Source organism: Geotrypetes seraphini, chromosome 7 (assembly GCF_902459505.1).
Source record: "Geotrypetes seraphini chromosome 7, aGeoSer1.1, whole genome shotgun sequence".
Taxonomy (NCBI): domain Eukaryota; kingdom Metazoa; phylum Chordata; class Amphibia; order Gymnophiona; family Dermophiidae; genus Geotrypetes; species Geotrypetes seraphini.
The window spans coordinates 193,599,149-193,613,205 of NC_047090.1; the positions used below are offsets into that span (position 1 = coordinate 193,599,149).

Below are 14,057 nucleotides of genomic sequence, written 5' to 3' on the forward strand. Positions count from 1 at the left end.
TCTTGTACAATACCTCTGGAATCTACACCATATCTCTTCCAGCCTTAAAACTGTAGGAAACTCCAAACCAATTTCGAGCCACTCTGTGGTCATGTCCTGTTACTCACCCCTGGATATTCAGTTTCATTTCGTACAGCCTTAACTATAGGGGCTATCTCTTCTGCTCGTGCTTTATTGTTTTTGTAAAATTTCTAGTCAATTGATTTGTTCTTGGCGTGGGTTTTGCCCTGGTGCTGCGGATTCATCCTGTGGGGAAATCCTTTAGTGGGAGATCGCAGATTTTCTGAAAGTCTACTTCTGGGGGGTTACCTGTTAGTATCATTGTAGTAAGCCCCCTGGGCAGCCCTCAGGTCAGATTGGGCTTCGGGATCGGGAGCCTTCTCACCCTGGGTTTGTTTGCTAAGGGGTACAGCACAGTCTGCACGGTCCCATGGAGGCACGACCAGGAACGGGACTGGACCACATGTCTTCCCTAATTGCCCTGAGAGGTCCTGGTAGTCACTGACTGAGGTGGCAGGGAAGGTGAGGCGGCCGGAAGACCTGAAATCCAGTTTTTTTTCAGTTCCTGAGGTACTGATCTCCTTGCATGCTCCTTGCAAGCTTGCCTGCTATTCTGTTCTATGCAGCTCCTGCCATTGTGTCTGTGCACGCTGGATTGGCGATTTTAGACGGTCCTAAAAAGAGGGTTTTGGGTGGTTTCCCTGCATGCCCTACCCCCCCCCCCCCACCACCACCAACACCACCACCACCTGTAAAATCGCTGGGTTCCCTGTGATTTTCCCGGGCTGTTTTAGGGCAAAATGGGCACCTGTGGTGGCCATCTTGGATTTTCTTTAAAACTTTTTAAAGTATATTTTTGACCTTAGGAGCTTCGTTTTTGCTCCAAACTTCATAGATGGCCTTCTCATAGTAACATAGTAGATGACGGCAGATTAAGACCCGAATGGTCCATCCAGTCTGCCCAACCTGATTCAATTTTAAAAAATTTTTATTTTATTTTATTTTTTTAATTTTTCTTCTTAGCTATTTCTGGGCAAGAATCCAAAGCTTTACCCGGTACTGTGCTTGGGTTCCAACTGCCAAAATCTCTGTTAAGACTTACTCCAGCCCATCTACACCCTCCCAGCCATTGAAGCCCTCCCCTGCCCATCCTCCTCCAAACGGCCATGCACAGACACAGACCGTACAAGTCTGCCCAGTAACTGGCCTAGTTCAATCTTTAATATTATTTTCTGATTCTAAATCCTCTGTGTTCATCCCACGCTTCTTTGAACTCAGTCACAGTTTTACTCTCCACCACCTCTCTCGGGAGCGCATTCCAGGCATCCACTACCCTCTCCGTAAAGTAGAATTTCCTACCATTGCCCCTGAATCTACCACCCCTCAACCTCAAATTATGTCCTCTGGTTTTACCATTTTCCTTTCTCTGGAAAAGATTTTGTTCTACATTAATACCCTTCAAGTATTTGAACGTCTGAATCATATCTCCCCTGTCTCTCCTTTCCTCTAGGGTATACATATTCAGGGCTTCCAGTCTCTCCTCATACGTCTTCTGGCGCAAGCCTCCTATCATTTTCGTCGCCCTCCTCTGGACCGCCTCAAGTCTTCTTACGTCTTTCGCCAGATACGGTCTCCAAAACTGAACACAATACTCCAAGTGGGGCCTCACCAATGACCTGTACAAGGGGCATCAACACCTTCTACTGACTACGCCTCTCTTTATACAGCCCAGCATCCTTCTGGCAGCAGCCACTGCCTTGTCACACTGTTTTTTCGCCTTTAGATCTTCGGACACTATCACCCCAAGGTCCCTCTCCCCGTCCGTGCATATCAGCTTCTCTCCTCCCAGCATATACGGTTCCTTCCTATTATTAATCCCCAAATGCATTACTCTGCATTTCTTTGCATTGAATTTTAGTTGCCAGGCATTAGACCATTCCTCTAACTTTTGCAGATCCTTTTTCATATTTTCCACTCCCTCTTCGGTGTCTACTCTGTTACAAATCTTGGTATCATCTGCAAAAAAGCACACTTTTCCTTCTAACCCTTCAGCAATATCACAGGACAGGATGGCACAGATTCTTGCCATATTTGCGGCAGTTGGCTGCCGGATTCGCAGCCGTGTATCGTGCACTGCGGGCCGCAAGGGGGCGAAGCGTGCGCAAATTCCATGCTGCCCTCCGAAGAGGCCCTGCTTACCTCCATTTCGACCGGAGATGTAAATGACACGTCCGGGGTGCCTAAGAATGGTGCGGAGGGCGCTTCCGCGAAGCGCAGTTATGGGTAAAAGTTATGGGTAAAAGTCTCACAAATCTGCTAAGCTCTCTGAATCTTAGGCATGCAGAGCGGCCCTTACCACAGGCAAATATTTTCCCCCAGAATTTGTAAATATGAGGTATCAGGCTTTTCTAGTTTAAAAAGACTATGCCTGCTTTCTCTCAGAATCTAGTGCAGCAGCTGGGATCTGCCCCTCCTCTGGATTCCAGCATGTCTCTGTGTTCTATTTCAGGAACACAGAAGAGCAGATGGGCGTTTCCCGCCAACGCTTCTGCTTTGGTTTCTGGACCTTTGCTGTTGCAGGTTTTTTCAGTGGCATCCGCCAATGTGGCTAATCTAGAGGATCTTCGTGATCCTACTGACAGCGGGTCCCAAGCTCTTGGGGATGACCTGGCTGTTTAAATCTAGCTGCCTGCCTGATGTTATTTCTGAGTCCCTTAGGTCCCTAAATCTGATTTCAGACCATCGGGAACAGGCAGAATGTTCCATTATGAGTGATCAGCGTCCGCTGTACACCTCCTTTCTGGACAATCCAGATTTGGATGGGTTACTCTCAGAGGTCTGGGAATCCCCAGAGGGTCCCCTTAAATGTGCTAGGACCATGGCATGATTGTTTCCCATGGACCTGGAATTCACCAAATGTCTGGCTCCACCGAAATAAGTTTTGGTTGTGGCTCAGGCCATTAAGTGCACTTCTTTGCCCTCTGATGGATGGATTGTCCTGAAAGATGTGCAGGACAGGCGAGTGGATTTCATCCTCAAGCGCCTTCTCGATTCCGCGGGGGTGAGAGCTACAGCGGCCACTTCCTTTGTTGCCCATGCATGTCACACCAAGCTACGCCAGGATCCCAAGGAGGTTGTCCTTCGGAATCTAGACTTCCTGATTACAGGGGGTGAATTCTTTGGCAGATGCCCTCTAAGACATGATGTAGGGTTTTTTGCTAAGTTTGGAGCTTTTTCAGTCTCAGCCCAGCGTATGCTGTGGATTCGCCAATGGTCGGGTGATTCTTCTTCCAAGGCTACACTGAGCAGGTTGCCTTTCAAAGGTTTGCTCTTGTTTGGCCAGGGTCAGGATGATCTCACGGCCAGTGTTCAGGACCGTAAGCCTAAGGTGCTAGCCGGTTCTAAGCCTCGTCCAGCATGGTAATGGGTCTCATGATTACGTCCATAGATGTGATTCCATGAGCCAGAGCATGGCTCAGGCCTCTTCCGCTGGCCCTGTTGACTCGATGGAATCCCCAGAGGGATCCGCTGAGTGTGCCACTGCCTTGGAAGGCGGCGGCATGCAGCAGCCTACTGTGGTGGCTGAGTCCTGTGACTCTGGACAGAGGGCTTCTTCTGTGAGTCTTGGCCTGGGTGCTCCTGACGACTGGGGGGCAGTTTGCAGGTCTGTCCCGGTGCAAGGCCGGTGGTCTGCATTGGAGAGCAGATGGTCGATCAATCGCCTGGCACTTCGGGCGATCTGGAAGCATAAAGAGTCCCCTACTGAGCCTGGAAGCTCGGATGCTCTTTTCCTGGGCAGAAAAGCATCTGGTGGCCTTGTCCGCATCTCATGTCGACAACATTCGGCAGACTTTCTAAGTCGACAGATTCTGAACCCGGGAGAATGGTCCCTGTCCAGGCTAGTGTTCGAGTCCATAGTCCGGCAGTGGGACCACCCATCCTTCCATATGATGGCGTCCTCCAGGAAATGGAAGGCGGACAGATTCTTCAGCCGCCGCAGTGAGCTCAGCATTGAAGGGTTGGACACCTTGGTACAGCCTTGGCCCCAGGGAAGAGCTCCTCTGTGTCTTGCCTCAGTGACTCATGATAGGACGCATTCTGCGCCGAGTGGCCTCTCATGTGGGCCAGGTGATCCTGGTGACCCCAGACTGGCCCAGGAGACCGTGGAATGCAGACCTGGTATGGTTGAGCATAGAGAGGGGTCTGCGACTTATTTGCCATCTACGGCTGCTCATGCAGGGCCCCATAGCGCCCCAAGATCCGGACCGCTTTGGTCTTACGACTTGGCTCTTGAGCGCGCGGCATTGACTGCTAGGGGCTATTCGTCTGCTGTCATCACTACACTCTTGTAGAGTAAGTGGAATTCCACTGGGTCAGCCTCTGCAAAAGCCTGGAAGTGCTTTCAGGCTTGGTGGGAGAGTATTCAGGTGGATCCCTGGGTCCCCTCAGTGGCACAGGTCCTGGTTTTCATGTAGGCTGATCTCAGGAAGAGACTTGCAGTTTCATCGCAACGTGTTCCATTTGCGAGACTCTCCTGTTTGGGTCCCACTGCTCTCAGGGATTCACTGGCGTCTCACCTGGACGTTGCCCGCTTCCTGCGAGAGGCGGGGAGACTGAAGCCTCCTTTGCAGTTGCCTTGTCCAACGTGGAATTTGAACTTGGTTCTCCACACATTGGCTCGTTCACTCCACGAAACTCTGGATCAGATCTCTCTGAAAGATAATAATAAGAATAAGAATAACAACTTTATTCTTATATACTACCAGACCATGCCAGTTCTAGGCTGTTTACAACAAGAGAAATTGATCAGTTAGTGACTTATACAGATCATAAGAAAATACATAATAAGCAAATAGTGAAAAACTTAGGTTACAAATCTATTAAATAATTGTGTTTTTAATAAGTTTCAAAAGGAATAGTAAGATGAAACACATGGAATCATTTTACCAAGCCAGTCATTCATTTTGGCTGCCTGAAAAGCAAGAGTTCTATCAAAAAAATCTCTTGAAACAACTGGATTTTACAGTAGGATATGCAAATAAATGTACTCTACATGTGGGCTTGTTGGAATGATCCAGGAAGAAATGGGAAACAAGGTAAATTGGAGACATACCAAAGATTGATTTAAAACAGATACAGGCAAATTTGAACAGGACTCTTGCCTCCATTGGCAACCAATGTAATTTTTAATAATAGGGACTGATGTTCTCCCATTTTTTTCAAACTGAAAATCAACTGTACAGCTGAATTTTGTACCACTCGTAATCTTCTAAAAGTTTTCTTATAGGCACCCAGGTAAATTATGTTACAATAGTCAAGGGTACTTAATATAGAAGACTGGACTAACAAGCAGAATGATGCTACATCAAAATATTTCTTAATGGTTCGGAGTTTCCATAGACCGTTTTCCTTGTAGCGGTCACTTTAGCACATAGAGTATCGGAGCTTTAAGCTCTTTCGTGCAGAGATCTTTTTCGCCACATAATGGATTCTGCGGTATTCTTGAGGACTGTGCCTTCCTTTCTTCCGAAAGTGGTTTCAGCGTTCCATGTTAAATCAGGAAGTTAGGCTGCCCATTTTGGTTCCATTGGGCTCAGAGTCCAAGGACCATGTTTTACGGTCTATGGATGTGCAGCTTCTACTTCTGAGATACCTGGAGGCCACGAAGGACTTCTGTCTTTCAGATTTTCTGTTTGTGCTGGTGAGTCCTGCCCAAAGGGGTTGACCTGCTTCTAGGGCTACCATCTCTCAATGGATCCGTACTGCAATTGCCGCTGCCTATGTGTCAGCAGGAAAGAAGAACATAAGAATTGCCGCTGCTGGTCAGACCAGTGGTCCATCGCGCCCAGCAGTCTGCTCACGCGGTGGCTCCCAGGTCGAAGACCTGTGCCCTAACCGAGACCAGCCCTACCTGCGTTCGTTTCGGTTCAGCAGGAACTTGTCCATCCTTGTCTTGAATCCCTGGAGCGTGTTTTCCCTTATAACAGACTCCAGAAGAGCATTCCAGTTCACCACTCTGGGTGAAGAAGAACTTCCTTATGTTCGTACGGAATCTATCCCCTTTTAACTTCAGAGAGTGCCCTCTCATTCTCTCTACCTTGGAGAGGGTGAACAACCTGTCTTTATCCACTAAGTCTATTCCCTTCATTATCTTGAATGTTTCGATCATATCTCCTCTCAGTCTCCTCTTTTCAAGGGAGAACAGGCCCAGCTTCTCTAATCTCTCACTGTACGGCAACTCCTCCAACCCCTTAACCATTTTAGTAGCTCTTCTCTGGACCCTTTCGAGTAGTACCATGTCCTTCTTCGTGTATGGCGACCAGTGCTGGAAGCAATATTCCAGGTGAGGGCGTACCATAGCCTGGTACAGTAGCATGATAACCCTCTCCGATCTGTTCGTGATCCCTTTCTTAATCATTCCTAGCATTCTGTTCGCCCTTTTCGCTGCCGCTGCGCATTGTGCAGACGGCTTCATTGACTTGTTGACCAGTACTACCAGGTCTCTTTCCTGGGGGGTCTCTCCTAGTACTGCCCCGGACATCTTGTATTCGTGTGTGGGATTTTTGATTCCAACATGCATTACCTTACACTTATCCACGTTGAACCTCATTTGCCATGTCGCTGCCCATTTCTCGAGCATGGTTATGTCATGCTGCAGATCTGCATAATCCCCCCTGCGTCTTCACTACTCTGTATAACTTCATATCATATGCAAATTTAATCATCTCACTCGTCGTAACCATTTCCAGATCGTTTATGAATATGTTGAAGAGCACAGGTCCAAGTACCGAGCCCTTGGGGTGAAAGCTCATTCTACCAGAGGAATAGCTTCTTCTTGGGCTGAATCATCAGCTGTTTCTCTTGAGGAGATTTGTAGGGCGGCCACTTGGGCCTTTCGGCATTCTTTCACGGAGTTTTACCGGCTTCATGTGGTGGCAAAGCAAGATGAAGTTTTGGGGGCTTCAGTCCTGGCGGCGGGCTCATCGTGCCCCCCCCCCAATGTGCTGTGACTGCTTTGATATGTTCTTATGGTGTAGATTCCAAAGGTATCGTACAAGAATGAAAGATTAGGTTACTTACCTCTGCTAATCTTCTTTCTTGTAAATATCCTCTGGAATTTACAAACCCACCCTGTTTTCTGTCCGATTCGCAGATCGCATGCCCAGTGATTGGTAAACTGGATTTCTTTCTTTGACATGACTAATTGTGAATGCCATACTTGGGTTTGAAGGGTTCCTGGGTGGTTTCCCCTTCTGACCCCTCAGGCTGTGTCTCCTTTATCCAAATTTATGCTGTTTTCCATTTGTTTAATGTTAAATTTGCTGGTTATACAATGTTTGGCCTTAGGGCTCTAATTGTTTTGAAATTGTTATTCATGAGCAGATTTGATGTGTAGCGAGGAGTCCCCCACACCCCCTCTCTCTTTTCTTTTGTTTCCTGTTTTACTGATATAGATCTACCTGGCTTGTGTACTAACTGAATATCCAGGGATGAGTAACAGGGGATGACCACAGAGGGAGTGGCTAGACATTGGTTTGGAGTTCCCTACAATTTTAAGGCTGGAAGAGATAAATAACCCTATGGCGTAGATTCCAGAGGATATTTACAAGAAAGAAGATTAGCAGAGGTAAGTAACCTAATCTTTCGTTGGAATCCCTATGGTTAGAAATCCCATGTGTAAAGGGGAAAAGGATAGTGATAGGATGAAAAGGACAGATGCTGAAATGTTATCAGAAATTAGGGAGGCTAATAAACTGGATAACACTTTTGGGTGGTGGCTATGTCGTCGTCCCCCCCACCAAGGAGACACCTGAGAAGCAGAGGGGGTCTGGGGTCTCAGGCTCTCTTAGGATCTGACTGGCAGCCCGAAGAACAACCATCTGAATTATTTTTACATGCTTGTCTAAGGGAGAAGTCTTCCCATTCCCCAGCTGCAGTTTTCAGCTGAAACAGGCACCATACCCAAAGAACTGCAACAGAATTGCAGTTTTGAGGGTTTCTGGGGCTAGTATTTGGATCCCCCTACTTCCATAAAAACACTTTTCTGAATTTTTTTTGTTTTTTTTTATGCAGCTTCCCTAGGACATTTTATGGTGCTAAAATTCTGCTGCATCTTGGATTTCCTGATTTTGTTTGAAAAGCCTCTATCTACCTCAACACACCTAGATTTTGGTTAAAATCGATATAGATGGACTCCTCAGGCTGTTTTAACTAGATTCATGCCAGATTTGCACTGGATAGTCAGCTGAGGAGCTTCCATGTTCCACATGTCCGGGTGGGGGTGCAGGAGCGCTGAACATAGCCTCCTCTGGTCCCTCAAGGGCAACAGAATTGCAGGTAGCTCAGTTTTTGGGTAAAAAAAATCTCTCCTAGAGCCCTTGGCAGATTCAGCGAAGCGCAGATGCCATTGGGCCCACAAGGAGACAAGGTTAGTCCATGCAGAGGTCCTCGGGACATCATGTACAGGGCTTTACTCCTGATTTTGTGAGTTTAAGGTTCGCAGACTATCTGAATTATCATGATCTGCCTGCACTATCTGTGGTCGCGCCAGAGGTTGCGCAGGGGGAATTTCCTCTGAGTGCAGTTTCCCTGCTTAATGTTCACTACAGGAACCAGAGGTCAAGTCGGAGAATGACTGGGAGTCGGAGTCAATGCCTTTAATCCCTAAGTCTGAATCCCCCAGATTTGGAGGATTCAGGATCCCAGATGGGGGCTACCAGCCAGGAGTCTGTGGGAGCCCTGGGCCAGGAGAAGGACCCGATGGTGAGCCTATTTTTAAGTTGATGGCTTCACTAGAGATCATTATGGAATCTTTGCAGGAATTGAAGCTTGAAATCTCACAGTCCTTGGTACTCAGCTTTTGGTCATAAGAAGCTCTGAGGCTCAGACCATAATTTTTTCCCTTCGCATCCTAATATTACAAGATGCTGATGGAGCATTGTGAGACTCTTGAAAGCCCTCTGTGGATGACCAGGACTATGATGAAGTTATATCTGATGGCTCCTGATTTTCGGCAGCTGTTTGTCCAGCTCAAAATGATTTTAAAGGATTCACAAGTCTGATCTACTGCTACTACTATCACCATTTGTATAGCGCTGAAAGGTGTACGCAGCGCTGTACATTTAATATTCAATAGATGGTCCCTGCTCAGAATAGCTTGTAATCAAATTTAGATAGACAGGATATCTCAGTGTTGGGGAGTTTTTAGCAGAAGGAATGATATGATGGGTTAAGTGTTGAAAGTAGCTTCAAAAAAGTGGACTTTTAGCTTGGATCTGAATACTGCTAGAGACGGAGTATGACGTATTTACTCTGGCAGTTTGTTCCAGGCATGTGATGTGGCAAGAAAAAAGGGATGGATTGAGGAGATAGCGGTGGAGGAGAAGGGTACAGATAAGAGGGACTTACCTGATGAGCGAAGTTCATGAGGGGGGGGGCGCATAGGGGGAGATAAACGAGGAGAGATATTGAGGGACTACACTTGTAAATCAATAAGAGGAGTTTGAACTATATTTGAAAATGGATGGGGAGCTAATGAAGTGACTTGAGGGAGAGGGGTAATGTGACCATGGTGGCTCTCGCGGAATATGAGTCAGGCAGTAGCATTTTGAACGGATTGAAGGGGAGAGAGATGGTTGAGTGGAAGACTTGAAAGAAGTATGTTGCAGGAGTCTTAGCAAGAGATGATGAGAGTGTGGATGAGGCTTTTGGTAGTGTGCTCAGAGAGAGGTCAGATTTTGGTATTATAGAGGAGGAAGTGACAGCGGTTTGTTGGATCTGAGTGGAGAAGGAGTGAGAGAAATCAAAGAGTACCCCAAGGTTGCGAGCTGACAAAACAGGGAGGAGGAGAGTGTTATCCACATAAATAGAGAATGGCAGGAGGGGGAAGGTGGGTTTAAGTGGAAAAATAAAGAGTGTGGTTTTAGCCATATTCAGTTTTAAATGGCTGTGAGACATCCAAGTGGCAATGTCAAACAGGCAAGCTGAGACTCAGACCTGAATTTCTGTAGAGAGATCTGGTGTGGACAGGTAGATCTGGGAGTTATCAGAATATTGAAAATCATGGGAGGAGATCAGCATATCGAGAGAGCGGGTATATATGGAGAAGAGGAGAGAGTCCAAGACAGAGCCTTGAGGTACACTAATAGACAGTGGGATAGCAGTGGAGGAGGATCTACCATTACATACACTGAAAGTACGATGGGAGAGATAGGAAGAAAACCAGGAGAGAACAGAACCCTTGAATCCCAGCGAGGACAGCCGAAGGGTGGATTTAGTCCTCCTTAAAAGGCAATCAAGGCCATGGCTTTGGGACTAAAAGCAGTGGTTGTGGCTACTTTGGTTGCATGCACCTGCCATGCCAAATTGTGTCAGGCTCTGTTGTCAGAGAATGATGTTTACCCCCAGGCTACCTTTCTAGGACCAAATGCTCTTTGATAAGGGGATGGACAACCTCATGGGTTAGTATGGCAGTTCATCGCGCTAACTCTTTGCCACATAATAGACCATGGTCAAGTTTCTGGAATCTTGTAGATTACAGGACCGGAGGCAACATGGATTCACTAGAGGTATGTTTTGTCAGACAAATCTGATCAATTTCTTTGACTGGGTGACCAGAGAATTGGATAGAGGATGTGCGCTAGATATGGTGTATTTAGATTTTAGCAACGCCTTTGACAGTGTTCCACACAGACGTCTAATAAATAAAATGAGTGCCCTCAGGATGGGTCCCAAAGTGATGGGCTGGGTCAAGAACTGGTTGAGTGAAAGGTGACAAGAGGGTAGTAATCAATGAAGATTGCTCTGAGGAAAGGGATGTTACCAGTGGTATGCCTCAAGGTTCTGTTCTTGGGCCTGTTCTTTTTTACATTTTTATAAATGATATTGCTGAAGTGTTGTTGGGTAAGATTTGCCTCTTTGCGGATGATACCAAAATCTGCAATAGAGTTAATAACTGAAGAAAGACCTGGTGAAACTTGAAAATGTTCTGAAATTTGGCAGCTAAAATTTAATGCTAAGAAATGCAAGGTAATGCAGATATAATCAGTACAGTATAATCAGTACAGTACAAATACGAGGAGCAGTTAGTCATTTGGGGGGGATGAGTGAGACGCGGAGAGAACACAGAGTTAATGCTTTGCTATGAAATTATTGAACAGGTGTTTTTAAGCGTCGCCTAAAATACATATATGTTGAAGAGGACCCTATGATGGGGAGTAGTTCCCTTTTAAGTGAGCTGCCTGGTAGAGAGGGCTTTAAGCTCAAGTTTTATTGTCTTCTGCTGGATCTCTTTGTGGATTTCCTGACCGGATGGACAGAAAAGGATTTCAAGGTCTGAGCAATTATGCAATGGCTACTGAATATTTGAACTTTATAAACCGTACCGACCGAAGATTAAAGCTTGGGCAGATACTCCATATACTTTATCGTGCACAAGAAGGACTCAGACGACTGGAGATCAAGCCTGGATCTGAAGTCTGTCAATGCAGCATTGAAAGTGCCCCAACTCCAGATTGAAACCGTACAGCCCTAGCTGCAGTGGCTCTGGGGAAGTTTCTAGTCTCTTTGGATTAATGGAGGCTTACTTACAAATTCCCATATTTCCAAACCACAGGAAATTCTTGAGATTTCATGTTCTCAGGAGACATTTCTAATTCTTGATGTTCCCATTTGGTCTGGCAACCGTGCCTCGCAATTTCACCAAGATAATGGTCGTAGCAGCAGCACGCCCATGCAAAGCGAAGATCCAGATGCATCCCTACTTGGACAATTGGCTGATCAGAGCTCAGTGCAAGACTGCTGGCAAGAAAGCAATGGTGCAAGTTATCCACCTACTGCAAGACCTGAAGTGGATTATCAATTTTTCAGAAGAGCTGTCTGAAACCGACAAAATCCCTAGAGTTCTTAGGGGTTTGTTTCAACACAGCAGAAGGCTATGTTTTTCTTCCAGAGCCATGCAAACTGAAACTCAGGCACCATATTTCAGAGATCCTAACAGTCAGCTCCTACAGCTTGGCACTATCTACAAGTGCTGGGGTCGATAGTAGTGACAGAGACTGTGTCTGAATTCAAGAGAGCCTGGGATAGGCACATGGAATCTCTCACAGAGAGAAAGAGATAATGGTTACTGCGGATGGGCAGATTAGATGGGCCATTTGGCCTTTATCTGCCATCATGTTTCTATGTAATAATCACAATCATACAATCTACTTTGATTATCAATCTATTTAACAGGCATTCACTTCTCTTTCTCTTTATTTCTTCTTATTTTCACTATTTCAATATTTATTTAAGGGAAAAGTGCCTCAGATTTGAGCCATTAACCCATACAGGTCATAGAAGGTGATATATTCACCCAACTCGTTATTCAGTCATCAGCTGAAAAATCCTTTAGTTACTTTTTTCTCTGATCCTTCTATTCTATTATTTCCTCTATTTTTTCTTCTTTATTTTATCCTTTCTTCTTAAATATCTTGATGTTACACTCGTACGTATCTTCAATAAATAATAATAATTTTCATTCCCTGCTAAAAGACTAAATCAGGAACAGTAGTTTGGACACTGTTACTCACAGTTAGAGTTGTTCACGATTTCAGACTCTCCTATATATGCAAAAAATGTAAAGCAATCTACTTATCTTTGGTTGTTTTGATAAAGTGCATTCAGTGCTCAATAAAGTGCCTTCGATCACAAAATAAAAAGTATGTATTTCTGGCCGCTCTCCATTGACCAACATGGCCTGCATTTCGTGGGGTTCAATCTTCTCCACTGCATCAGGGTATTCTCTCACAGCAGCCCAATTTTAGTTTGGTGATCAACAACCCAGGACAGCAGATCAGGTTGTTGAACGCCAAACAAAAATTGGGCTGCTGTGAGAGAATACCCTGACGCAGTGGTGAAGACTGAACCCCATGAAACGCAGGCCACGTTGGTAATTGGAGAGTGTTAGTGCTGGGTGCACTCAGGCTTGTTTGTTTCCACCTTGTTTTAAGTTATGTTCCTTTTGGAATTGATTGATTGTAATTTAATCATGGGAGAGCAGAGCACTTGGATTCAGTTCCCCTCTCTTTCTATCAATTGTAGTTCCAACCCTTCTTCCCTTTTGTTCCGGTTCATCAATGTCTTTATAAATTGTCATTTCCCTTGGTTTGTCTTTGTTCATATTATATTTTAATCAGCGCATTGTTTTGGCGTTTTTTGTACACCGCCTAGAAGGCTTGATTAGGCGGTATAAGAAATTTTAAATAAACTTGAAACACAGTCATCTCGGTCAAGAAGTTTCCTCATATCCTGCCCTTTTTTATTTCTCCCTTATAGTGATTGTCAACTGCTTTGGTACAAACTGAGGAGCTAGAACACTGCTCATTGATGCAGGAGATGGAGAGAGAAAAAAGTAGATGATGCCTTCTGTACAACTTGCAACTAATGGAGAATAACCCATTGGTTCAAGACTTTGTTTGCCTTTCTACTAGAAAGATTATTATCAAGATAAGAACCTAATCTTCCCTCAACATCTAGAGAACTGGCACTATCTTGGTGGGTATGCTCTCTTACTCAAATGCACCAGTACTTCTTCCTAGACACAGTAAAGAAGTTTGCTTATTACTGGGGTGCTGTTACAAACACAGTTCATATAGAACTGGGAATGCTCTTTTGATCTTTCACTAGTACAGTACTACTGACTACAACCTAGCAGACAGAGAAATGCTTTTTTTGTTTTTATACACTTGTACTACTGATTTAGTAGACAGGGATGAGGCTCAATGACATTCCCCTCTTGTACATACAACCTAGAGAATATGTGAATGCTCTTCTGATACTCTTTATTTTCTCTGCTGATAGAGTCATATGAGTTGCAACCTGACATGTCTGGCAGGAAAAAGTTTTTCTCTTCCACAATGTACCCACCACTTCAGATTGAAGTCACCGAGGAGGAAAGGAGACTTCTAAGGTTGGTATTGGGGTGAAAATGGTTTCTACTGAATGCTTTCAAGAAACAAGAGACATCTGAGCAGAAATTGAGGATGTAATTACATTACATTACATTAATATCTTCT

At 45.3% G+C, this 14,057-nt stretch overlaps 1 protein-coding gene across 4 annotated transcripts in view; it reads left to right on the forward strand.

Annotated features, from left to right (window-relative positions):
- MLH3 (mutL homolog 3) overlaps window positions 1-14,057 on the forward strand; it is a 182,821-nt gene that overhangs the window by 98,123 nt on the left and 70,641 nt on the right. For all 4 annotated transcript variants that reach the window (XM_033952510.1, XM_033952512.1, XM_033952509.1 and 1 more), the window contains one exon: window positions 13,843-13,951. In XM_033952510.1, the coding sequence (XP_033808401.1) occupies window positions 13,843-13,951 (109 nt within the window). The remainder of the gene's footprint in view (window positions 1-13,842; window positions 13,952-14,057) is intronic.